Source organism: Callorhinchus milii, unplaced genomic scaffold, assembly GCF_018977255.1.
Source record: "Callorhinchus milii isolate IMCB2004 unplaced genomic scaffold, IMCB_Cmil_1.0 Scaffold14, whole genome shotgun sequence".
NCBI lineage: Eukaryota > Metazoa > Chordata > Chondrichthyes > Chimaeriformes > Callorhinchidae > Callorhinchus > Callorhinchus milii.
In genome coordinates, this window is record NW_024704755.1 from 2,136,549 (window position 1) to 2,161,045 (window position 24,497).

Consider the following 24,497-nt stretch of genomic DNA (forward strand, 5'->3'; position numbering starts at 1 on the left):
TTAGGTTTAAATAGTCTTTAATGCTTTCAAAGAGAACAGCGTCACTCTGTAACACGATGAAGCAAATCCAGGTTTTAACGTGCCAGGATGTCAGTTTATGAGGAAACTCCTGAAACCTCCGGACCTGGAGACTGCACCGTTTGCAGGATGAGCCCAGCCGGTGTGTGCGGGGGGCGTTGCTGGTGACCACTGAAAGGGGCAGGAGATGTTAATGGCCGTCTGCTTCTCTCATTTCGATGCCTCAATCAGTCTCTTTCTCATCCGCTCTGCGTGTGCTTTGCTTTTTTCTCTGTTGGCTTGGTACTGTTGAGGAGGCCGAAAAAAACAATTACAACAGAACTTTAAAAAGAATAACAATTCGCACTTTTTTTTTAATATGTATAGTTCCCTCCACATAGGCAACATCTCGAAGCGATTCACAGAGACTGAGTTGGGAGCTGTGCAAAGGGAATCATTCACGAGGGCATAAGCTAGGATCGTCCTTGGTTGCAAGATCCAAGAGAAACCACTCGACTTTTTCCTAAATCGCTTCTCGCCTCATTAAAAGCAGAAAGAAAAACGCACGGCTTACCTCCTTTCTGAGACATCGCCTCATTTCTCGATCAAAGTCGTTGCATGTCCCGAAAAACTTCAGGAAGTTGTGCTGTTGAGATAAAAGTAGCTTGTCTTACCAATAGAGCTGGCTTTTAGTTAATGGCCTTTAGGTACCAGCTCACGAGGTTAACTCTATTTCCAAACCTATTCCTGGATGTTCCAGGACATTCTTTCCAACGTGAAATAGCGTCTTATAATCATAATATAATAATAATATAATAATAATCCTTACATTTGATATAGCGCATTTCACGTATTCTCGACGTCTCAAAGCGCTTCACAGAATAGACTGTAAAGTGAATTGACCGTATATTTGTGGGCAAAACACTATTTGCTATTTCACTATTCGCTGTTGTCCTGATGTTCACACACACACACTTCCCAGAAAAGGACAGCGACTGGTAGCGAGAGACCTGGCTCCATTCCCCCCCCCCCACCCCCCAACCATCACGCCACTCTAGATGCTGAACCACTCTTGACAAATTTGCATAGATTTCTCTTGAATGAGTTTGTCTCAGATGGGGGATTGAAAGGTAATAATTATTAAAACTCTTCCCACTCTGTATGGTTTGATTTACAGACTAGTCATTGAGGAAGGGTAGAAAGGAGCTTGGTTAACATTAATGAGGCATATGGATGATGATGATGATAATAAGAATAATAATCCTTGCATTTGATACTGCACCTTATCACGTCTTTGAGATGTCTCAAAGCTTGATCAGCAAGGATGGTGCTTTAAGAAGTCAAACATTGTACAACACTTTTGTGCTGAATCAGCGCAGCTCCATTTGGTACATTACTCACTTCACTGTGGCATTGTTTGAGGCGCCTGATCATGATGTTGCACTCCTCTGTGTGCAGGTGTGGAGACAGGTCTGGATGCATCTCGCTTAAAGGGTTATTCTATTGTTTTTCTGGTCGCTGAAGCCACGGAGGTCATTGAGCCCCGACTGACCTGTCAACAGAATGTTTATACACGGTCACTGGGCACAACCTGCCAGCCCACTCTTCCCCCAGCAGCAAATTGCTCATTCCCACAGGCACAGGGCCTGAAATTACAGTAACGAAGAGCCAGTAGTTAGCTATTTTCAAGAGGAGCTTTTTCTCAACTCCAATGTGCACCCACTCGCTGAGCGCTGTAACATGGGCCGATTGCCAGCAATTGTTTCCCACCAAACCGCCTCAATCCTACAAGGACATCAGCAGGAGATGGTTACTTCCCCCACAGGGAAGGGAATTGACATCCAGCAGTACTGTAGTCTAAGATTTGGGGGAAGCTGTGTTCCTGTTGTCTGGGTTGGAAGGAAATGTTACAGTGATTTCACTGTTTTATTAACAATAATAATAATAATCCTTGCATTTGATCTTGTGCCTTATCGCAACATTGAGACATCACAAAGCGCGCACTAAAGTTATAATAATATAATAATCCTTGCATTTGGTACAGCGACATCACATCCGTGAGACGTCTCAAAGCGCTTCACGAAATACACTGTAAAACGGATTGAACTGCGTATTTTGTGAGCAAAGTTAGGAAGGAATTTTTTTTAAAAAAAAAGACAGATTGCAGTGCCATCGATACAGACGGAGCAGTATATACTGAATCACATCAAGACGTTCCCTTGAAATAAGTGAAGACTTCGCAGACCCTACATACGACGACGACGACGACAACAAGATTACATTTGTACAGCGCCTTTCACGTCGGGAGGACATCCCAAGGCGCTGGACGGACCGAGCCTGGGTCGGGGCGGGGGAGGTCGGGGCGGGCGGAGGGAAGCGTCCGGGAGATCGACGGCTCTCGGTCGAAGAGGGAATGCACGTTGTGATCACTCGCGGATCCAAAGATAACGGATGAACGATCGGAGGAGGTCGAGTCGGGTCGCAAAACGGGTAACGTCTCGCAGTCGCGGGCGGTCGGCGGTGGGGGCGAAACTCAGGGGGTCTACATATATATATATATATCTACATATATATAAATATTATTATATAGTTACTATACACATACAGTATATTTATTATTATTACAAACCCTCGTATTCAAGTCCCTCCACTCCTCTGCACCCCCCGGACCCCCCGATGTCCTCTCTCCTCAAAACAGTGCCCCCCGTTGCCTCCTCGTCCCCCGAGTCCTCCGCTCCCCCCTCGGCGGCCGGGCCTTCAGCCCCTACGCCCCGAGGCTCTGGGACCGCCTCTCTCCCTCCCTTCGCCTCTCTCCCTCCCTTCCCGGTTTCCGGGCTCTGCTGAAGGCCTTTGGTCATCTTCCCGCCCCCCCCCTCCCCCCCCGTGACTCGGCCCCGGGTTCCGTTACTGTGAAGCGCTCTGAGGCGCCGTCCGGCGTGGAGGGCGCTGTGTAAACCCAAGTTGTCGTTGTTGTTATGTACATATCAGAGATAGAGAGGGAGAGAGAGAGAGGGTACAATCGCCGGTGTGTAGTTACTTATATAAAGTGAGCGGTGAATCGCCTGAGAGGGCTCCCGGTCACAGGGACCTCCGACCCGTCCCACACACAGCGGCACAGCGACCCCTCCGCCCTCACACTCCGGATGTGACACTCCCGACGATTGACAGCACAGCCGACCAATCGCAGGCCGCGCCGCTCGTCAGCCCCACCAATAGGCGAGGCCCGAGCAGCTGGAGGCGGGCGGCTCTCACCGTCAACCAATCGCAGCGGCTGTGAGGCAGGTGGGCGGGGCGGGGAGGCGAGGGTTGGTTGGTTGGGTCCTCCTGGGTTGGAGGTGACGCTGTGCGCCAATCGGCAGGCCGATCGGACCCTTCTTGCCCAGATTAGGGTGCTCTTTGTTTCTTTCCCCCGGCCCCTCCCACGTGTTGCTAAGGGGAGGTGTGGCTGGTTACCAAGGGGGGTGTGGCTAGGTACTAAGGGGTGTGGCTAGTTACCAAGGGGGGTGTGGCTAGGTACTAAGGGGTGTGGCTAGTTACCAAGGGGGTGGGAGCTGGTTACCAAGGGGGTGGGAGCTGGTTACCAAGGGGGTGGGAGCTGGTTACCAAGGGGGTGTGGCTAGTTACCGAGGGGGTGGGGCTTGTTACTAAGGGGCGGGGCTGGTTACCAAGGGAAGGCTGGGCCGCGCGCCATTGGTAGGTTTGAAAATTGGCGGTTGGCGGACGGGCCTTCAGACCAGAGACGAAGCGGGAGAGACGGAGCCCGGGCCCGGCCCGAGAGGACTGACTGACACACACACAGAGAGAGAGGAGCGGACTCGGCGCGTTCAGGTTTGAGAGCCAGTTTGTTTTATTAGGAGCAGCCCGTGTTTCGGGTCCGGGCCTGCGGGGCTGTGCGAGCACCGGCCTGTGTTTGGTCTTGTCAGCCGGGGGGGAGGCGGGGCTGCCTGACGGCCTTGGCCTTTGGTGGGGGTTGATGTCGAGCGGTCGCTTGCGGGCTGGGCCTCTCCCTGTCCTGTTACGGCTCGCGCAGGAGATAATAATAATAATAATAATAACGACCGGAGGATTATCACTGTGGTGTGGTACCCACGGGCCGCTCGGGACGCCTCCGCGGCCTGAGGTTGGTGCCCACCTCTCCCCCCCGAGGAATGACTGACTGACTGACTGACTGTCCCACAGGCGAACCCCCGGCGGCGATGGACGGGACCGAGTATCTGATCAAAGTGCTCTCCAAGTTCCAAGTCGCGGAGTTCCAGCGGCTGTTGCGGGTTTGGGGGGTGTTCTCGGAAAGAAAACTGCAGAGCCTGAACTTCAACCAGAACAAGAGGGAGTTGATCTTACAGATTGCCACACTGTGTGAGGTACCACATCTGTGTATAGATGTGTGTGTGTGTGTGTGTGTGTATATGTGTGTGTGTGTGTATATGTGTGTGTGTGTGTGTATATGTGTGTGTGTGTGTGTATATGTGTGTGTATATGTGTGTGTGTGTGTGTATATATGTGTGTGTGTGTATATATGTGTGTGTGTATATATGTGTGCGTGTGTGTATATGTGTGTGTGTATATGTGTGTGTGTGTGTGTATATATGTGTGTGTGTGTATATATATATATGTGTGTATATGTGTGTGTGTGTGTATATGTGTGTGTGTGTGTGTATATATATATATGTGTGTGTATATGTGTGTGTGTGTGTATATGTGTGTGTGTGTATATGTGTGTGTGTATGTGTGTGTATGTGTGTGTGTGTATGTGTGTATGTGTGTGTGTATATGTGTGTGTGTGTGTGTATATGTGTGTGTATGTGTATATTGATTGTCTCATCTGTGACAATGCTTTTATGGATGTGTCAAAGGGCAGAGGGCTGATTTCCCATCACTGTTCTGAAGGATATAACGTAGCAGTCGTAGTAGTAGTAGTAATAATAATGATCATCCTTAGAGTGTCAGAAGGACATCTCAATTCCGCTCCGCAGGAATTACTGTGCAGTGGAGTGACTGTATTTTGTGATGAAACGCAGCAGCACAACAGCGAACAGCAACGTCCCCACAAATAGGCAGGAGATGTGTTACCGGTTTTATTTGAGGGACACCGAGGGGAGGGGAGGGGGGGGGGACTCCCTTTTTGCACTGTACAACTCTACGTTGTGTGTGTTTTTGCCTCACGTTTTCCACATCTTAAAGGTTATGGTTGTTTGGAAGGCATTTTTTCACCTCGAATGTCTTTATGCCATACAGGACAACGGAATAACTGTAAAACAAACGGCTGATTTAGAAATCATGTGTAAGTATCTTTTTTCACTACCTTGTTTATTGCTGCCAAGTCTTTTTGTCATTGACAAAAATAGCACAAGATAATATAGTAGTCTCTTTATGTTGTTGAAATAGAATCGTGTTGGGTGTGATTATTTGATAGGTTTTCCTGCCTTCCCTCATTAAATTGGGAGTCTTTCGTCAAATAGCAGTAATGTAAGATATGGCACCTCTCATTTATTTGAAGGTTTAGCGTCAGAAAAAGACCATAACTTAATTTGCAATATCACTGAACTGCACTTTTACTTGCTTAAAAGATTTTATTATTTCTTCTATATTCAGTTTATTGTGCACATCCGCAACAGAAAAGATGGAGTGCCTATCAGATGTCTAGAATGCAAGGTAATGACTTCAGGTTTTAGTAGTTTTCACTGCTAAAATCAAAATTTGCTTCTCCATTTCCCAATTATTGTTTCCCAGCGTCTCCAGTCTGTGGAAAAACTACTTCCACCTGCAAGTTTTAAAATCCCAAGCTTTGTATCATGTAATTAATTGTATTACCTTTTCTCTCACTCTTAATCTCAGTGGTGGTTTGCACTGTGGGCTGTTGTCTTTTACCCAAGCTTTTTTTAAAAAATCTACTTTAATCTGATGATTCAAATATGTTCTATGTTCTTCTTAGGTGATGAGGATGCCCACTTGGTTGATATATGGAGCTTCAAGAAAAAATTTGAAAGTAACCTTAAATTACTTGTTAGAAATGTAAGTTTCAATGAGTTGATTAATTACTGTACCTATCTTTTGTTACTTGGCAGGAAAGTCTCGTTCAATACAAGAAGTTGTTAATTTAAAATCTTATTTCTCACCCTGAAGGTCACAATTAACATCTTAGAACGTGGGGATGCCTTTTGGATTCGTATTGCTTGGGGCAAACGGCACACATCACCGAACCAGTTAAAAGCCTCGTATGCAGTGTACTACCCACAGACTCCTTTCGTTTTCCTGTCTAATCTTACTTCACAGTACAGGGTATATTTTTCTCAGGTAAAGGGTCTAAATTGTATCATTATAATAATAATCTCTCAAAGGGCTTCACTGGATTGTGTATTTGTTGTCAAACAATCCAGTGTATGTTGGCCTATGGACTGATAACTATCCTCGAAGCGTTTCTCTTACCCTCTGAATGTTTTCTCTCACCTATTGTTAATGCTCAGATAATATTATACCATTTGACTGCCAGTGACAGGCCACTCTACTTTCTCCACACAGACCATGAGAGAGACTCTGGCTCAATTGGCAGCTTTTAAGGGTGAGATTGAGAACTTGTCATGGAAGCAAGTGTAGGTGTTAGTGCGTGAAAACAGTTTGCAGTGCTCTGAACTATTGCTCTTTAAGGGCCATTAATTTTTATCCTATTTTTTTTCCCCCCGATGTCTTTTCCATTGGTGGGGAATATAGATGGACTGCATTACTGAGTTTGAGGTAGCTGCTTACTTCCCTTAGAATATTGAGGAATAGATGCAGAAATTTGTTTTTAAGAACAAATTATGACACTTGAGATTTTTACTGGTGCTGGGTATTAACTTGTAAATGATGCCCTATAGGATGAAATCCAATCCTAACGTATTTCAATTTGTTTTACAGGCACTAGTTATTGCTGCTCAGTATACCATGCTCAAAGAGATGGATCTTTGTGGTCATTGTTTGGACTCCCTCCGGGACATTGCTTTTAAAAGGTTCAATCCGGTAATATAAGGCATTTTTCAGGAAAGAATGATTTTTGTTTTAAGGAAATTTATGAGCATAACACTCCTAGTACTTGCTGAATTAATAATGTAATGCTTTGCTTCACCATTCTTTCCTGCCCTTTGAAACCATCTATTAAAGATATTATAGTAAAACATGCATAATACTTTATAAATTGTATAATTGCCTAAATCATACATGCACCTGAGCCCCATTCAGTTTCCTTTCAAAACCACTTTGCACTACTAGTATTAATCGTTCCTTCTTCACCATCCACAAATCTTTTGAGTTTCAACTTTTATCTTGTGTCTTTCATTGCCTTTGACTAAGCAGCCTTGGTTGATTCCTTTTTTTACATTGGACCTGGATTAAACCAAGACCTGTTTCCTAATGAAATGTTCTGATTGATTTATTGGTTAGACTTCTTTATTTCCTTGTTCTGTGCCTCACTTAAAAAAACAGAACTGGTTCCCTTCGTGCAAACTGAAGTGAACATTGCACGAGTGTATGCAGTTCCTGTGTATTCAAGGTTTAGAGATCCCATTATACCATTTCTAATTCCAGGCACTTACTGCACATCATAGAAAACCTTTACAACAGCTGAATGTCGCCCAGGAATCTGGTACTGTGGTATATTTATATAGCTACAATTTCAAAAAATTGACATTATAATCCTATATATTAATTATAATTCATATACTTTTGCTTACTATATTGCATATACGTTTCACTACAAATGACCATAATGTACATATTATAATGCAGCGAAAATGATCGACTTATTATTTGTTTCCTAAAGTTCAAGACCCTAGAATCACAATGGAAAATGCAAAAGAGAACGCTCATGCAAAACGATTAACGACGGCAGCATTTGGAGACGGTCCATTACCAAAACTGGAGGAAGTGCAGTATAGGGTATGTATTTTCTGATGGATCACTTTGTAAAGCATAAAACCTTTACGGTATGTACGGCTGAAGTCATTGGCAAGTAGATTTAGTCTCCGGTGAGATAAGAACATAAGGAATAGGAGCAGGAATAGGCCATTCGGCCCCTCGAGCCTGCCCCGCCATTTAATAAGATTGAGCTGATCTTCTAACCTAGATCTTGAGACGTGTACTTCTGATACAGCAACTGAAGACTCTCCAGCTTACTTTTTACTCCAGTTTATTCAAGTGTTTATGATTTTTAAAAAAAATTATAGTCCTACTGCTGTTTTTCATGCATAGCACAACTTAGGGAAGCATACCATTGGCTGGAAATATAATTTGATATAGATGCAACTTGTTAACTCTGCACTATTGCTGCTATTGCTACTTAGAATTTGCCACCAGGGGGCAAATGAAAGCATTTGGTGAATGCGACATTAGCTTCAGTACTGTTAGGTTATCAGTTGCCTTATCATTAATGAGTATTTTTCCATTAGCTACAAACTGCCTTTAAGGATGACCGGAATTTGGGGATTTTATCAGACCGAGGAAAGCCATTCCGATGTATAGCAAAATTTTCCAGCCCAAATATCCTTGAATCCCTTCGAGCCCTGTCAGCATTGGGTAAGTATACAGTACTTGTGAACGTCTATGTTCAATATATAATGTTATCATGTTTGTTCTATTGTCATGTATTGCTAGTTAGTAAAATTAGTAGTGAAATATGAGGTATCTCTATAGTAGCTCAGTGGTGGGTTCTTGTGTTGAGGAGGGGGAAAAGAAAACATAAAAAGCATTTGGATTTAAGATGTGATATTTAGGACATTACCAACATTTTTATATTATAACAGTCAACCTTTTATTCCATTTTAGGTATTGTAGATGTCCCTATTTCAACAATGTTCAGCAGTATACCAGAGAAAAGAAGGAATTATTTCAAAGTAACAGACAGACGGACCCCTGGGCATAATGCTTCAGCCTCTTAATTCTATTGTTCAAGGACATTTTGTAAATACTCATACGTTTCCTGTGGAAAACTATTATTCTTCACATTACAAAACTTTGGATTTCCCATGTCTTTGACCCAACACTTTGCACTATTCCATGCAACATTGTCTTTATTTCTCCTTTTTTATTTATCCTGATTTTCTCCACTACTCTCCTGTGTTGCTAATTCATGCTGGGTTATAGCTCAATGATGCTCCATCCTCCACTACCTCCACCAAGAGTGTAGTCTTCACACAAGGAGCGTTGGGGGACTGTTATTGGACATATATAACTTTGTTGTTATGGCTGCCTGGAATACTGCCTCAAAAGATAATTCCAGGCTTCACCCCCATGAGTTATTTGAAAGCTGTTTCTATTTTTTAATGATAGTTCAGAAGCTAATTGCAGCATTAGTGCAACACCAGCCAATGCATTTACTTTATAAGTCATAGGAGAGNTTTTTAAAGTCCTTCCCTTGGTGCAAACTGTCAACTTATTAAAGCAATATAAATGTGCTTTTGGGCCAAGGATTTATATTTTAAAGTAATTGACTGTTGAATTTTCCAGGTCACTAGTGTGTGTTGGATATTATGCTGGTACATTTTCCATATCCATTCTGCAGTCTTAAGACGATTTCCAACCCGATCATTACATGTAATACTTAATGTAAACTGCTTGTTCCACGAAATATATGATGGGCAGGACAGACTTCACATCACACTTATTGAGTGAGTTTCTCAAAGGTTGGAGAGGTTTTGTACATCAGTTTAAAATTGATAGTCTGAAACCACTTTACTATTTAGGAAAATAGGAGACCCTTAGTAGTTGTTTGATCTGTTTAAGTCCTCTAACAGTAGGAGCAGTTAAAACCAGGAATGTCATAAATTGTGGTTCAATACATCTTAAGTGGGATTTCTCTCTGCCTGTCGGGAAATGCTGCATTCCCAATGGTTATTCCAAGTAAAGCAGTTAACGTTACATTTTTAATTCATGTCTGGTAGTGTTAAACATGACCTGATAGTTATATCTTCTACTGTTGACTATTAGCTTCCAGTTTTAACCTGTGCAGTTTTCAATCTTTAGAAAGCAATGTACAGTATTTGTGAATACTATTTTGCAAAAATGCAGCAATTGTTATTTACGATAATTACCTTCTCATATTTTGTAGATCTTGAGAATTCGTCTGTTTTAATTTCTGTGATTGCCATGATTTTAAAGATTAAGAGCTCAGTAACAATGTTGGGTTCCTATTGAAGAGAGTACATATAAAATAAAGCACAAACTTTATAATATAATAACCCTTTGATATATTAATGATTCTGTCCATTAATTCTTCCGGTTACGATAGGCAACATCGCCAGTAATTCACACGGTCAGCGTCCCACAGGCTGCATTAGTAATTCAGAGGCTGCCTGGTACACCAACTAAAGCGTTATTACCAGAGTTCCAGCGCTGGTTTTGTCCTATATATTGAATTTTGTGCGTGTGTTCTCGATTTGTGATTCTGTGATGCTGCCAACCATTTGGAGCGCTTTTCCGGAAATGGACCGGAGCCATTGATTCACAAAGAGAAACCTGCGTCAAATCTGCAATTAGAATTCCGAACAAGTCCCCGGCCGCGCGCCCTCAGGGCGCGTTGAAGAACCGTCCGTCCAGACTCTGTGCTCGCGGTATCCTGTCCCCCCCCCCCCCAAAGTCCGCAGTCAATCCTGTGAAGCGCTTTGAGGCGTCTCGATGATGTGTCCGAGCCCGACATCCAACGCAAGGATTATTATTATTATTATTATTATTATTATTCTGACTATTGCCCCTGGTGCCTGTGTGAGCTTTGTATCAGCACAATGTGACTGAGCGCCTGAGCCAATCGCGTAGCACGGTGGAGGATTAACCAATAGAATTGCGGGTGAGCCAATGAGAGCTCAGGGAGGCCGGGCTCTTAGCCAATGAGGGCTCTGGGAGGGCGGGCTCTCAGTCGCTGGGTGGGCGGGTTTAGCCAATGGGAGCTCTGGGAGGGCGCGCTCTTAACCAATGGGAGCTCTGCCTCTCGGCCAATGGGAGCGCCGAGCGGGCGGGCTCTCGGCCAATGGGAGCGCCGAGCGGGCGGGCTCTCGGCCAATGGGAGCGCCGAGCGGGCGGGCTCTCGGCCAATGGGAGCGCGGGTTGGCCGTTGGGCGTTACCGCGCCTGCGCTGAGCCCGACTAACGGCAAAATGGCGGCGGCCTGGGCTGCGGCGCGCTGCTCCTTTCCCGCCGAGAGCCTGGGCCCGCAAGCCGGGGGGCAGGGCCCCGAGATGATCAGGCCCTCGGTCAGCGAGCTGACCAGGGAGGTGAGGAGCAACATCCTGTGCACCGTGAAGGGCTGCGGCAAGATCCTGCCCAACCCCCCGGCGCTCGGCATGCACCTGGTCAAGTCTCACCGGGTCAAGGTATGTGACCTCCACAACAGCGACGACGACTTGGATTGATATCGCGCCCTCCACGCCGGACGGCGTCTCAGAGCGCTTCACAGTAACGGAACCCGGGCCCGAGCCACGGGGGGGGAGGGGGAGGAGCCACGGGGGGAGTGGGGGAGGCGGGGGGGTGGGGGAAGGTGACCAAAGGTGCGGTCGAAAAGAAAGGCCTTCAGCAGAGACCGGAAAACGGGAAGGGAGTGAGGGAGGCGGTTCCAGAGCCTCGGGGCGTAGTGGCTGAAGGCGCGGCTGCCGAGGGGGGAGCGGAGGACTCGGGGGGACGAGGAGGAGGCCAGACCCGGAGGAACTAAGGCAGCGGGTACTGTGCTGAGGAGAGAGGAGGGCAGAGAGGTCGGGGGGTGCAGAGGAGTGCAGGGACTTGAATACGAGGTGAGGATCTTGAAATCGATCCTCTCCGGGCCCGTGCAGTCCGGCCAGGACTGGGGGATCGGGGAGCGGAGTTTATTTAGGTGATAGGGGAGGGAGACCTCGTCCCTGCCTCACACCCAGTGATCTATACACACACACACACATATATATATCCCTGTGGGTTTGCTTTTTAATTGCTCTTCCTTTCTTAAGAATGTAACGCACACCAGGTTGTTGTCCAAAGGTCTGGCTTGTTGTCTAAAGTTTTTTATATATATATAAATAATAATACTCCTATTTGATGCTAATACATTGTGATCTCGGTACATTGTGTTTCGAAGAGTTTCCTGACGTTCTGAATGAGTGTGTATGTCCTGGAGATCCTGGTCTTCTACCACACGGGTGGTACAGTTAGTCCACCGGATGAATACATAGGGGGAATCAATACGTAAGTTGCTTTTTTGCAGCCGCGTGTATATTGAATGAAGTGTTTCTGGTTGCAGGACTGCAGCATAAATCCAACAGTTAGAAAGGACTTGAAGTCTTCTGTTCAAAAGCTATATTGCTGCCCCATTGAAGGTTGTCCAAGGGGACCAAATAGGCCGTTTTCTGAGTTTTCCCGTGTCAAGCAGGTAAATATGCCTTTAAGTATGCTATAGAGTGCTGTATTGAGGTTTATGTGGCATTGTCCAACTACGGCGGAGGAGTTCGTTAATTTTTCTTGAAGCAAAATGCGGCACTGATTCCCCTGCAGCATTCTTTGAGGGTTGAATATCATGTCACTGTCGGCGATTTCTGTTGCATAATTTCTTGCAGATTGTTTGTCGTAATTGAAGATTCGCCAAAAACATAAAACGGGCTTGTTTTGAAAACGTGTTTGCCATTTTGTTTTCTGAAGCACTTTATGAAAATTCATGCTGAAAAGAAATACAAATGTGACAAGTGCAGTAACTCGTATGGGACGGAAAGGGACTTGAAGCGGCACGCGGAATATTGTGGGAAGATCTTCCAGTGCACTTGTGGGTGTCCTTATGCCAGCCGAACAGCGTTGCTATCGCACATTTATCGGACTGGGCATGAAATCCCTGCTGAACACCGGTTAGTATTGTTTTGCTAAACACCTTTGAGCTCGGTGCTCATATCCCTTTCTTCAAAAAGCTGTGTGTGACTGGTCAGCTTTGCTGTGTTAAGCATCACTTTAAAAGTTCACATGAGTACTTCTACTACATGCAAAAAAAGAAAACTAAATAGCAAGACAGTCTTGGCAGAAGGACTTGGTTCTCGATGTCTATTCAGTATTATGTTTTCATTGGTGATAGCTGTGAAAAGTTCTGTGTGATCTCCTGTCTCCTCTTCCCCACCTATGTACACTTTCTGCATGTAAACCTTCAGGCTGGCGTGAAAGCTCCAGCAAGAAGAATTTTCATTTTCCCTTTCTTTCTGCCTCCATTTTTCCAGAATTAGAGGATCATGTGGCATTATTCTGAGCTACCAAGTGACTAAACTTGCTTCACTGGATTTTAACCAGGTTTGTAAGTAGTTGCATTCACTGAACATTGTAGAGTCCTGTAGCTCAGTGGTTAGAGCACTCGCTTTACAAGTGAGAGACCTGAGTTCAATTCCAGGCAGAGGGCGAAACCTTGGGCAAGTTTCCTTACTCCACACAGAGCCTTATAATAATCCCTCCAAAACCAAAAACAATAATTAAATTGGTCATTTTCAATCTATGACTGTTTGTGGGACATTGCTGTGCGCAATTGGCTGCCGCGTTTGCCCACAAATATACAGTCAATTCACTTTACAGTGTGTTCTGTGAAGCGCTTTGGGACGTCCTCCCGACGTGAAAAGCGCTATATCAAATGCAAGGATTATTATTATTATCAGGCATCCTCAGTTTTAAAGTTGTTATTGTTCAGTTTCTTTTTTTTAAAAAATGTGCTACAAAGCCTAGAATTAAAGAATGGTGTTTGGCTGAATTACTCTGTAATCCTGAGAGTTTAAATTTACACCAGCCTTTACTCATTTCTTTAGTTATGCATTAATCTTGTTTTAATGCTTTGAAAGCCTTTAAAAGGGCACGCACCCTTTTATCCTCTGGGAGGCAATGTCAGTGAGGTAAGTTGTGTGCTTCTGGGCATCTGTTCTTGGTTGGCTGCCAAGCAGTCTTTGAAAGGGCCTTGTGATGATTTTCTATTCCTTTTATCTAACATCTCTCTCAAGACACTAAAGACATCAAGCATTCACTTCAAATGTGCTGGAATGCTACAGCTCATGCCAGGTGTTGCCTGACTTCATGTTTTTTGTTGGTTAGTGTGATGTGGAACAGACTTTGTGTTTGTAGTTTTCTTCAAACACTGGGTCAAGACAGCACCAGTATTTCAATGTTTAATTCCCTATTTCCAGGAAGCTTCTCACAAGCAGCGTTAAAGCAAAATACCTGGGGCCAAGCCACAGCTGTGAAAGAATTGATAGTGTACAATCTTTTGACATTTTGGGGATTTTTTAAAATGCTGATGGTGTGTTGCACAATTTTATTGGAAAACCTAACAAGTTAACTTGTTTCTATACCATTAGAGATCCACCAGGAAAGAAGCGGAAGAGTGAAGAATTAAATCAGAATCACTTCACCAAGACTGCAAAAGAGCAACAGAAAACACAGTCTGTCCAAGAGCCAGCAGAGAATAATCAGGGGTTTTCTGTGGAAAGCACCTTTGGAAACTGTGGCAGTAATCAAAATCCCACTCCTGCAAAACAAATCCAGAAGTTGTTGCTCCCGAAGCCTAGGGTTGCACTGGTCAAACTACCGGTAATGCACTTCACTCACTTACCAGTCTTTGTATCTTCAGGCACACCTGTGGATAGCTCCATCAAATCAGTTGTAGTTGCTGTTGACAATCAAGGATCTGTTATGAGCACAATGCATGTCTTGTCTACTTCAGAGGGAACTCTCATACCAACTTTGGAAGCCAAAACATTGAACTTTAAAGACACTGTGCCGTTATCCAAGATGGCCAGTGTCATGGTGGTTGAACCAGTCAGTGCTGCAGTGCAAGTAAATATGGATTCAGACCACCAAGTCTTGACGCAATTTGGAGACCTAGGGCAAAAGAACAAGTGTACTTCTATGAACGTGCAGACAGACATATCGTACCTTGCACAGAACCCATTGCCAGAATCCCTTGCTGAATGTTGCTCCCCTGAGAGTACCGTGTCTGCTTGCGCACAGACTGATTTGACTTTCAGTGCCCAAGTATTGCTGCCCATCAGTGTTCAGACACAGACGTTTGGATCAGACCCGAAAATTACTACATCGATGAGTGCTCAGACAGATTCTTTTGACCAATCCTGTTTTCCATCGTATGGGGTATCTAGGGAAACGCAAACTAATGTGATGGTGAATTCAGCTCATGTTGGAGGCCCCATACACCAAGCTTTAATTAATACAGATAATCCAGAAGATATGTTTGACCATTCTTCAAGTTCTTATGCTGTTTGCAGACAAACTCAAACTAGTTTTGCTTTGGTCGCAGAGGATCTGGATCAAAGACTAGCCAACACGGCTAATCATGCCCTGGATCTGCAGAGCACTGATAAATCACTGGTTGATTTTCAGGTTCAAACCAGTTTACTTCAACAGAACCCTATGACTGACAATCAAACTCAGACAATGAGCCTGTTCAACGATTTGGAAAATATTCTATCAGAAAGCATGTCTGGTCATTCACTGGAGAACCGTGGGCTTTTATCTGAATCCAGCCACACCTCTGGAGAGAACATGGCCAGCAACCAGGTACAGACTGCAGCCATCGACTTTGATATTGAAGAGTTTTTGTCTGCAACTAACATCCAAACTCAGACAGAGGAGAATGAGCTTGGTGCTATGCAGGCAGTTTCTGCTCTGGAGTCCTTAGATATAGAAACTCAAACCGACTTCCTGTTTTCGGACCATCCTGGCCAAGTGGACACTGGCAGGGGGCCGAACAACTATTTAGGACTCGAAATGTTTGATACTCAAACTCAAACCGATTTAAACTTCTTACTAGACAGCAGTTCACATCTACCTCTCGGCAGTATCCTGAAACAATCTAGCTTCTCTCTAAGCACGGATTCAAACAATACAGAAACCCAGACTGATGTCCACAGCCTGGTTAGAAATAACTACAGCGCTGAAAGCCAGGTGCGGTTAAACTGTGCTGAAACACAGACAACAAGCAGTTGCTTTGAAAACCTGGGTAGTTTGTTCTGCACCAGCAATGAAACGCAGACTGTCGTTGATGACTTTCTCCTGGCAGATATGGCTTGGAATCCACTGGAGTCTCACTTCAGTTCAGTTGAGACACAAACGTGCGATGAAATCTTTTCCTTATTCCAAAATACAGACAAAAGTAGCAATTAAACTGCACAGAGTGCAGGAGGGATACCCTTGAGCTTGGTGTGGAGTGTGGCATTACCAGGACTTTCCACTATTGCTGCTCTGGAATCAACCGCTTGTCAGTATTGAATAGAAATATTTATTTCACTCCACTCTTCCCTTCCCCACCCACCAACATTGTTGGCATTCGGGTGGGCTTCCATTTGGCAGCTTTCTGTGAACACCCCCCCCCACCCCACTCAGGATTGGAAAGTATAGACAGAACATGGATCCAGAACTCATGTCTTCCCATTTCATATCACAATGTATTAGCCCATCAACCTGCTGAACCACCGTGGAAAGGCTGCCGTTCCAGTAGAATACGTCCAGTTGATTTAATGGTTGTGAATGATTCACACTTCTAGAACTGAGAAGTCCTTTTCTGCATACCTGGTCTTTAACACAGCCATCAGATCAGCCTTGGGAACTTTAAGGGTAGTAGGCTATAAAACTGAACAGATATACTTCTCACTCCTCCCTCTCAGTTCATTACTTTTCACAAGTATCTGGGACAGTAAGGGATCTGATTATGTGAGGGCAACCTTTCATGCACTGCAGTAGCTTGTTTGGTGGTGCCAGTAGGGGGAGGGGGTCACCTGAACCAGCACAAGGCTGAAGCATGAACAATAAGGCTCATCCATGGGTACCTCAAAAGATCCTTGCAAGAACAATTGAGTTTTCAGGCCCAAAGTTTATCGTTAGGATTCAAAACCCTCCAGTTTGGCATAGACATTTCACCAGCCTTGCATAAAGCTCCCTTCCATTAACTCAAGAGAGGCAAAATTCTGCTCCCCACAGCTTCAGACTTCATGGATTCAGTAGGAAGCAGATTTAAACATTCTGGAAGAAATTACATCCAGGTCAAAATTTTGGGTTGTTCCCTTTATTTGAAAGTGAATACTAACAGTTTGAGGGACAGCAGTAGAACACTAAATACTGATAGGTTTGCAGTTTTGTTTATTAGTTTCTGTATGGTTATATAAATTTTGCATTATTTATATCTGTATGTGTAAAATGTAATTGTTTGAGCAGAAAAATGAAGTTCACCTCGTATTTGTATTGCGCTATTGTTTGTGCAAATTCAAGTGGTCACTAACAGAGTTCTGTTAGCTGTCTTATTCAAAGAAAAGTTGCTACACACTACATTGATGATGGTACCTGCATACATTTCTGGTGGTCTTTTGAGCTCTCGCATTTTAATGCTTGCCCAAGATAGGTATAATGGCTACTTGGGTCGTCCTCCCAACATGAAAGGCACTATAAAATTTTATTTGTTGTTGATCCATGTTTTACACTTCAACACTGTTTAGTAGTTCCTGGTTTGTTGCAGTCACTGCTTTGTTTCCCAAGTCGACAAAGGCTCAGATGGGAACTTGACATGTTATCCCTCGACTTTATACTAGCTTTATTTTTTACAAATTTGATCATTAGCATTGCCATCTGCAGTGTTTAAAGAAGTTCCTTTTGAGGAGTGACTGCTTGGCAAGCAGGAGAGATTTGCAGAGCCCCTGCAAAAACTAAAATAATGATTTCCTTTGGAGTGACTTGTTCATCTATGACTGCTTTTGGTGATTAAATTGGAGAATGTGTCACTCGCACGCCTAACCTTGCCCTCGATGAATGTTCACACACCTGTATTATCCAGGTATCACAATGGTGATCAGAACCCAGGAACTTTGACTACCTTCTCCTGTATAGCCACTGAAGCTAATTGCAGTGCTTTGACTTTACCCTGGAGTCCAGTATTTAAACCGGTGACTTTCCGGTTTGTTACACCAGGGTGGCTTTAACCAAGGCAGCTCTTTGAATTTTATTCTGTTTAACTGATTTGGTTTTGCTAAACTTTGTATCAGTTCTTTGTATGGTGTTTCATTCATTTCACAGGTGTAGTGTTTATTTTGCATAGATCAAAAATGACTACACAGTATTTGTACAGTTTATGTTTGTGCTGTTATTGGATCATTTGCATTGCTGACTTTGAAAAATGAACCATTGTATACATAAAGCTGCTACACTCCATTACAAGTGTACCTGCATGTGTAACTTATTTGCAGATCTTTTGTTCAGAAGAACCTAAAGAACTGTGTGGTTTTGGAACTGTTTATATCACTAATGTGTTGTGTAAATGCATGCAAAATATTCAAGTGCCAAAGTGACAGTTTTTCTTTTTTTGGAAAGGGATTTGTAAGCTGATATTATCAGTGTTATTTAATGTAACCGTCAGAATGGTTTAATTGTACTCCAGTCTACTGGAAATTTGCACATTGTTTAATTTATTTTCCTTGTGTATATTGTACAAGTTCAGTTGATATTTGCATAAAGCACTTATGGATGCTGGTTAAAATTATTGGTGAGTTGCACAAAATAAAAGTTAGTTTCTCCACAAAAGATAAATGAAGTTGATTTATTTTCTGGCTGACAAAACTAACAAATCAAACTTCAATTAAGTTCTTGTCAAGCTGAAAGCAATACAATGTGATCCCAAACCTGGGCTCTATTTGATTTTATGAAGTAAAATGAAGGTACTGTATGTTAGAATTGCGATGTGGAGGCTGCAAATGCATTAAAAATATCTGCAATATTTGTAAATGTATTACAAAAAGCTACCTTATATATGATGTGTTTTCTCCAAATAAACATGGTACAAAAAATTATTATTGATCTTTATTTAAAGATTGTTAAAGGTTCAATACAGCAGTTGGAGGATTGTTCTCTGATCCGCGATGGTTCAGCTAGTCTCAATCAGCAGTATAATTGACCTATGTGATCCTGGCAGAACAGGACGTTGAATGAGGAAATAGTTAGGGTTCCTTGTCCCTAATTGCCTTCAAAAGACTCAGAATTTACAGCAATCTATGTGGCAATAAAGAGATTCCCATCCTAGTCCCAATAGGTAGGGTGGGGCTGGCAGTGGGAGCACAGGAAGGAGAGCTTCCCCTCCTGTATTCCGTTGTCTTGCTCGACCTAAATGTTTATTATTTAGGTTATTGTGACTCGAACCAGATCTGCTGAAGTCCTCTTGCTTTAGGTTTTTGGGGTTGGTCTTTGCTCCTCTTGAAGGGTACCCCCTGATGCAATGGTTATCCATTCTTTTGGAAGTCTGACCACTGGCCTTGATCAAGTTGGGTTTTCCAGACGAAAGTGAATATTGCCAGCACCAGTGTTCTTTGCTATGCAGTAAGGAAGTCCTTGAGATCTTGAAAGGAAAGGAACCAAGTGGTCTTTGAGGCCTTCTGACCAGCTCATTGTTCACATTAGAAACAAGGTGTCTCCCGTGCAGAGAATCCTCCTTGCCCTCGGTCGCTCTGTTGATAATTTGCAATTGTTGGTTGTTGCTTTGTACGCTGTTATGAGGGGCATCTCCAGGTTTGTAATCCGAGGAAGTTTCAGCAGCTGTGGCAATGACAGGTGGAAGCACAGGGAAGGTATTTAAAGGCAGTCCCTCTAGTTGACTAGGTTCATTTATCAGGATCTGCTGAGATTTGGTGCAATTTATGTCAAACTCTGTTCTACCTGCTCCGTTGACCTTGGTCTCTGTGTTGTCTCGGGCGCTGATTTCCCGAGTTATTTCATGTATTTGTTTCTCTGAATTTCTGGAGTTGTGGGTATGTATCTTGCTTCGTAAACCACGAATTAAAGTGCTCTCTATTGGCAGAGAGTTGGTATTCTTCCCTGTTAAACTACAACTCTCAGTGATTGACATGGATGAGAGCTCAGCGCATTCGGCTGGTGAATCATCTCCTTGCGCACTACTTTCTGAGACTTGTACCATATCTACACAGAGCACACAATGGCTGCCCTGAGGCTCAGTTGGTTTTGGTTTCCTTGTTTTCTTTGGAGGAAAAATACAGGAATAGGGTGGAGCCCTTCCCCAGCCTTGTGTCTACAAAAGAAAACCATATTTTTATTACATCAGCGACTTACAGGTTAGTGGCTGAAACTTACTGAGGTTACGAATGGTATAGAACGATACATTAAACCCATTTAAAGGGAGCAACATTAATTTGTTTTCATAACTTTAAGTTCAATGTATCAGACTACTCCCATTGGGAAATGCTTTACCAAGAAGGGAAAAATACTTACTGCATCTTCCCACCCCCCGTAAATAATAGATTCATCAATGTGCTTCTGGTCTTCACATGTTTCCTCAGTGATCCCATTCAGAAGATCAATGAGGTTTCTTTCAAACTCCCATGAATGTAGATAATTGGCAGCATTTGTTTCTTTATCGGTATTGTTTCCAGAAGCAATAGAAATCGCTTTATTTTCACTCTCCGACGTGTCGTCATTGTGAGACTCCATTTTCTGTCAGAAATTTTCGAGAAACTCGCTCCGTTTATTTCTTGAAAGATAGAAAGGTTGCAAGGAGTGAATGTTTTAATATTGCATTTTTCCCTCCAACCCTCTTCCCTTTGTTCCATGAAGAATTTGCTTCCTGAACATGACAGTGCTCCTTTAATTGCAAATTAACCTTTTTTTATTTGAAAGTCACTGAAATCCCAGTAGCAAATACAAATTATATTAATATACAATTATCCTCATCATTAGCAATTATTTTCAAAAGACTTAGAATTTTGCTCGCAAATACTATTATTTAAACTTAAAGAAAACACACATACCTTGAAGATCACACTGCAGAACAGACCTGCTGCTTGAGTTGGTTTAGCCTCATTTTCACTTGTAAAGAGCAAAATGAAAATTGTGAACATTTGAACTAAAAAAAATTAATATCCACTTTCCCTCGCAGGCCAACTGGATGCTATCAAATGTAGAGTCACTAATAAAGCCATCACAATGGGGCGAGTGCTTATTTTATCTTTAAAATCTCGGTGAGTTTATCCAGGCAGCAATTGTACTGGGGAGGTGCGAGATTCAAAGTGCAATCTGCACTGCATTAAGCCGATTGCTTTTCTGAGGCAACAATATGGGAGCTCTTCACAGGATATACTGTAAAGTGATTGACTGTGTATTTTGTAGGTGAAATGCAGCAGCCAATTGCACACAGCAATGTCCCACAAACAGCCATGGAATGAGTGACAACATTTTATTTGGGGGAATGTTGGCCAGTAAGAGTGAAAACTTCCTTCTCTTTTCAAAAAGTGCTGCAGGATCTTTAACATCCACCTGAACAGGCAGACAATTAAACATCATACGGACAGCATCTCTGACAATGCAACACCTTCCTAGCAGTACACTGGAATGTCAGCTCAGATGATGTGAACTCAAGTCCCGCCCTACGTGGGGCTTAAACCCACGACCGTCTGATTCAGTTACCACTGAGCCAGGCTAACACAGCAAAGGGAGAGGGCGACCTCTGGGCCCTGAATGGTAGGCAAGTGCAGCAAAGTTCCCACTGCACGCAAATAATAACGGAAGCAACTAATAATAATAATTTATAATAATTATCCTTGCATTTGATATTGTGCCTTAACACGTCTTTGAGACGTCTAAAAGCATTTCACAGGATATACTGTAAAGTGTTTTGACTGAATTAATTAACCACCAACAACTTGCACTTGTACAGCGCCCTCCAGCAGGATAGCATCTCAGGACGTTTAACAGTGGCGTAGCCTGACTCCGAGCCCGTTGAGGGGGTGGGAGGTGACCATAAGCATAATCGAAGAGGAAGGTCTTCAGGCAACTTGAAAAAGGGGAGAGAGGAGGGGGCAAGGGGTAAGGATTGGGGAGAGAGGAGGGGGCAAGGTGTAAGGATTGGGGAAGAGAGGAGGAGGGGGGGCAAGGTGTAAGGATTGGGGAAGAGAGGGGGAAAGGGGTAGGGATTGGGGAAGAGAGGGGGAAAGGGGTAGGGATTGGGGAAGAGAGGGGGAAAGGCGTAGGGATTGGGGAAGGAGGAGGGGGCAAGGTGTAGGGATTGGGGGGGAGACTAGGGGGCAGGTGTAGGGATTGGGAGAGAGAGGAGGGGGCAAGGTGTAGGGATTGGGGGGGAGGGGAAGAGGGCGGGGAAGGGAGTGGGGGCAAGGTGTAGGGATTGGGGGGGAGACTAGGGGGCAGGTGTAGGGATTGGGGGGGAGAGGAGGGGGCAAGGCGTAGGGATTGGGGGGGGAGAGGAGGGGGCAAGGTGTAGGGATTGGGGGGGGGGAGGGAGGGGGCAAGGTGTAGGGATTGGGGGGGGGGGAGAGGAGGGGGCAAGGTGTAGGGATTGGGGGGGAGTGGAGGAGGGGGCAAGGTGTAGGGATTGGGGGGGGGGGGGGAGAGGAGGGGGCAAGGTGTAGGGATTGGGGGGGAGTGGAGGAGGGGGCAAGGTGTAGGGAGTGGGGGGGAGGGGAGGAGGGGGGAGGGAGGGTGGGGGGGGGGGGGGGGGGGGGGGGGGGGGGGAGAAGGAGTGCAGGGATTCGAACAGGAGAGCGAGAGATGCTGAAACTCAACAGAAATAACTAACACGAATCATCCACACACACACACACGCACACACACACGTATATAGATAGATATAAAACATAATACCAAACGACGGGAGAGCCGCGGTGTCCGGGTGGTGGGGGGTTGGGGGGGAACTCCAAAGCAGCGACCACAGAAGAGTGGGGGAGGGGGGAGAGTGAGTGAGAGAGAGAGAGAGATAGACAGAGAGTGTGCGGTTGGGGCGGGTGAGGTGAAGTGAGACGAGCGGAGCGAGGAGGGAGAGAGGAGAGAGGGTGGGTGGTGGGGTGGGGGGGCACTGGCTGACAGGGGGTGGGGTGGGGAGGGGAGGGGAGGAGGGGGCCGTGTACCGGTTGCCACAGCAACGGGGCTGACAAAGAAGAAGAGGTGCGTCTGTTATTCTCTTCCCCACCGTCTCAACAAAAAAAAACAACCCCCACTGAACACAGCGGGGGAGGGGGCTGGGTCAGGCCCGCATCTATTAGAGAGGAGGGGGGTGGGGGAGGGGGGGGGGAAGGGAGGGGCCTTTAACCTGTTCGGTCGGGACTCGAAAATAAAATGAATTGGGAGGTGGGGGGACACACACACGAGAAGAAAATGAGGGTCGGAACCTTTTTTTTTTGCGCGCTGAGAGGGAGCGCCTGCGCGCGCACTCCCCCCCTCCCCGTGCGTGTGTGTGTACACAGAGAGTGCAACGCAAGAGGAAGTCGGGCCGGGGACGGGCGGAAGTATTTAGCGGTGGCACCGCTTTGACGGACGTTTCGAGAAGGTTCCTGTGCTGTGCGGGCGGGGCGGGGCGTCGTGGCGCGAACGAACGAACGAACGACCGACCGACCGACCGACGACGAGGAGAAGCAGTAGCAGCGAAGGTTTTTTTTTAAACCCCCACTCTCTCTCTCTCTCTCTCTCCTCGCCCTCCCCACGCGAGAGAGAGAGAAACTTATTATTATTTTCTCCGAATAATAATTATTATTATTATTCATCGTAGTAATAATAACGCCGCCGCGTTGGGCGCGGGTGCGGTTGCAACGCGGCTCAGCTCGGCTCGGGCGGGAAAGGGGGGGAAAAAGAAGCAGCAGCAGCAGCGACGTTATTGAGCGGGTTTTATACACAGCTCTCTCTCTCTCTCTCTCTCTCCATATATATATATTATATATTATTGTTATATATAAAAGTGCGGCCGATGTTCCGTCAGGGTTTTCGGGCCTCGCAGCATGGCGCAGGCAACAGGCAGGGCTTCCGCAGCCCCCCGCCCACGGCCTACCCCGGCTCGCTGAGCCCCGCCCTCACCATGCAGCCCCCCGGGGGTTTGCCTCACGCGTGGGGCTCTCCCACTCCGCCCTACGGGCCCGGTCCCCGCCACCGGGGTTCGCCTCAGCAGCAGCAGCTACAACAGCAGCAGCAGCAGCAACAAGGCCAAGGAGCGCCGCCATTTCATCACCAGCATCACCACCACCACCACCAACAACAACAACAACGCTACAACAGCCCGTGTGTCAGTCACCAACAACCGGGCTACAGCCCCCGGCACCGAGGAGGCCGCGGCTACTCCTCGCCGCCCTATCACCCGCTCTCCCCGGCCCACAGGAAGTACCAGGGCTCGCCCAGGACCTCGACGCCGTCGTTCGGTGGGGCCCAAGGCCGGGAGAACCGCTTCTCGACCAACGTGGAGCACTATTACAAGCCTTCCATGCTCGAGGACCCGTGGGCTCACCTGGAGCCGGTCTCTGTTTGTGACATTAACCAGCAGCACAGCCAACAACAGACCACCAGCTCGGGTCAAAGAGGGAGGTATTTCAGTTAAACAAAAACAGAGAGAGAGAGAGAGAGAGGAGAGAGAGAAAGTCACTCGCAATAAACAAAAAAAAATGCAATGCAGACAACACATTACTTTCCATTTGCATCTACGAGGGACAAAACTGGGTAAGCGAGAGAGAGAGAGAGAGAGAGAGAAAATAACTTGATCTATACATTGTCACAACC

The 24,497-nt window shown here is 45.4% G+C and overlaps 5 protein-coding genes across 9 annotated transcripts; 3 read left to right on the plus strand and 2 right to left on the minus strand.

The window, feature by feature from the left end:
• On the minus strand, positions 1 to 3,168 carry cmc2 (C-x(9)-C motif containing 2). 2 transcript variants are annotated; one of them, XM_007889211.2, is made up of 4 exons: positions 3,035 to 3,168; positions 1,399 to 1,549; positions 572 to 643; positions 1 to 303 (listed from the first exon to the last, which is right to left on the minus strand). In XM_007889211.2, the coding sequence occupies exons 2-4, from the start codon at positions 1,477 to 1,479 to the stop codon at positions 229 to 231; spliced, it is 228 nt and encodes a 75-aa protein (XP_007887402.1). In that variant the 5' UTR covers positions 1,480 to 1,549; positions 3,035 to 3,168; the 3' UTR covers positions 1 to 228. The 2 variants fall into 2 exon arrangements, with proteins under 2 accessions (XP_007887402.1, XP_007887403.1); XM_007889212.2 differs by lacking the exon at positions 3,035 to 3,168 and adding an exon at positions 2,627 to 2,644.
• A 488-nt stretch (positions 3,169 to 3,656) lies between these two features.
• cenpn (centromere protein N) lies at positions 3,657 to 10,197 on the plus strand. 2 transcript variants are annotated; one of them, XM_007889215.2, is made up of 11 exons: positions 3,657 to 3,825; positions 4,177 to 4,358; positions 5,233 to 5,278; positions 5,590 to 5,649; positions 5,930 to 6,009; positions 6,121 to 6,291; positions 6,892 to 6,993; positions 7,558 to 7,615; positions 7,793 to 7,908; positions 8,418 to 8,544; positions 8,794 to 10,197. In XM_007889215.2, exons 2-11 carry the CDS (start codon positions 4,194 to 4,196, stop codon positions 8,904 to 8,906), a joined length of 1,038 nt encoding a protein of 345 aa, XP_007887406.1. In that variant the 5' UTR covers positions 3,657 to 3,825; positions 4,177 to 4,193; the 3' UTR covers positions 8,907 to 10,197. The 2 variants fall into 2 exon arrangements, with proteins under 2 accessions (XP_007887406.1, XP_042196413.1); XM_042340479.1 differs by lacking the exon at positions 3,657 to 3,825 and having other exon boundaries at positions 4,295 to 4,353.
• Positions 10,198 to 11,113: 916 nt separating this feature from the next.
• atmin (ATM interactor) lies at positions 11,114 to 18,530 on the plus strand. The gene is made up of 4 exons (XM_007889220.2): positions 11,114 to 11,332; positions 12,229 to 12,357; positions 12,624 to 12,823; positions 14,300 to 18,530. The coding sequence occupies exons 1-4, from the start codon at positions 11,117 to 11,119 to the stop codon at positions 16,119 to 16,121; spliced, it is 2,367 nt and encodes a 788-aa protein (XP_007887411.1). The 5' UTR covers positions 11,114 to 11,116; the 3' UTR covers positions 16,122 to 18,530.
• A 257-nt stretch (positions 18,531 to 18,787) lies between these two features.
• On the minus strand, positions 18,788 to 23,162 carry LOC103175916 (uncharacterized protein C16orf46 homolog). 3 transcript variants are annotated; one of them, XM_042340291.1, is made up of 4 exons: positions 23,126 to 23,162; positions 20,756 to 20,813; positions 20,220 to 20,478; positions 18,788 to 20,019 (listed from the first exon to the last, which is right to left on the minus strand). In XM_042340291.1, the coding sequence occupies exons 3-4, from the start codon at positions 20,436 to 20,438 to the stop codon at positions 18,973 to 18,975; spliced, it is 1,266 nt and encodes a 421-aa protein (XP_042196225.1). In that variant the 5' UTR covers positions 20,439 to 20,478; positions 20,756 to 20,813; positions 23,126 to 23,162; the 3' UTR covers positions 18,788 to 18,972. The 3 variants fall into 3 exon arrangements, with proteins under 3 accessions (XP_042196225.1, XP_007887409.2, XP_007887410.2); XM_007889218.2 differs by lacking the exon at positions 23,126 to 23,162 and adding an exon at positions 22,602 to 22,657; XM_007889219.2 differs by lacking the exon at positions 23,126 to 23,162 and having other exon boundaries at positions 18,788 to 19,529; positions 19,650 to 20,019; positions 20,756 to 20,963.
• A 199-nt stretch (positions 23,163 to 23,361) lies between these two features.
• Positions 23,362 to 24,332, plus strand: LOC103175918 (M-phase specific PLK1 interacting protein). The gene is made up of 2 exons (XM_007889221.1): positions 23,362 to 23,383; positions 23,710 to 24,332. The coding sequence occupies exon 2, from the start codon at positions 23,806 to 23,808 to the stop codon at positions 24,316 to 24,318; it is 513 nt and encodes a 170-aa protein (XP_007887412.1). The 5' UTR covers positions 23,362 to 23,383; positions 23,710 to 23,805; the 3' UTR covers positions 24,319 to 24,332.
• The last annotated feature ends 165 nt before the right edge of the window (positions 24,333 to 24,497 follow it).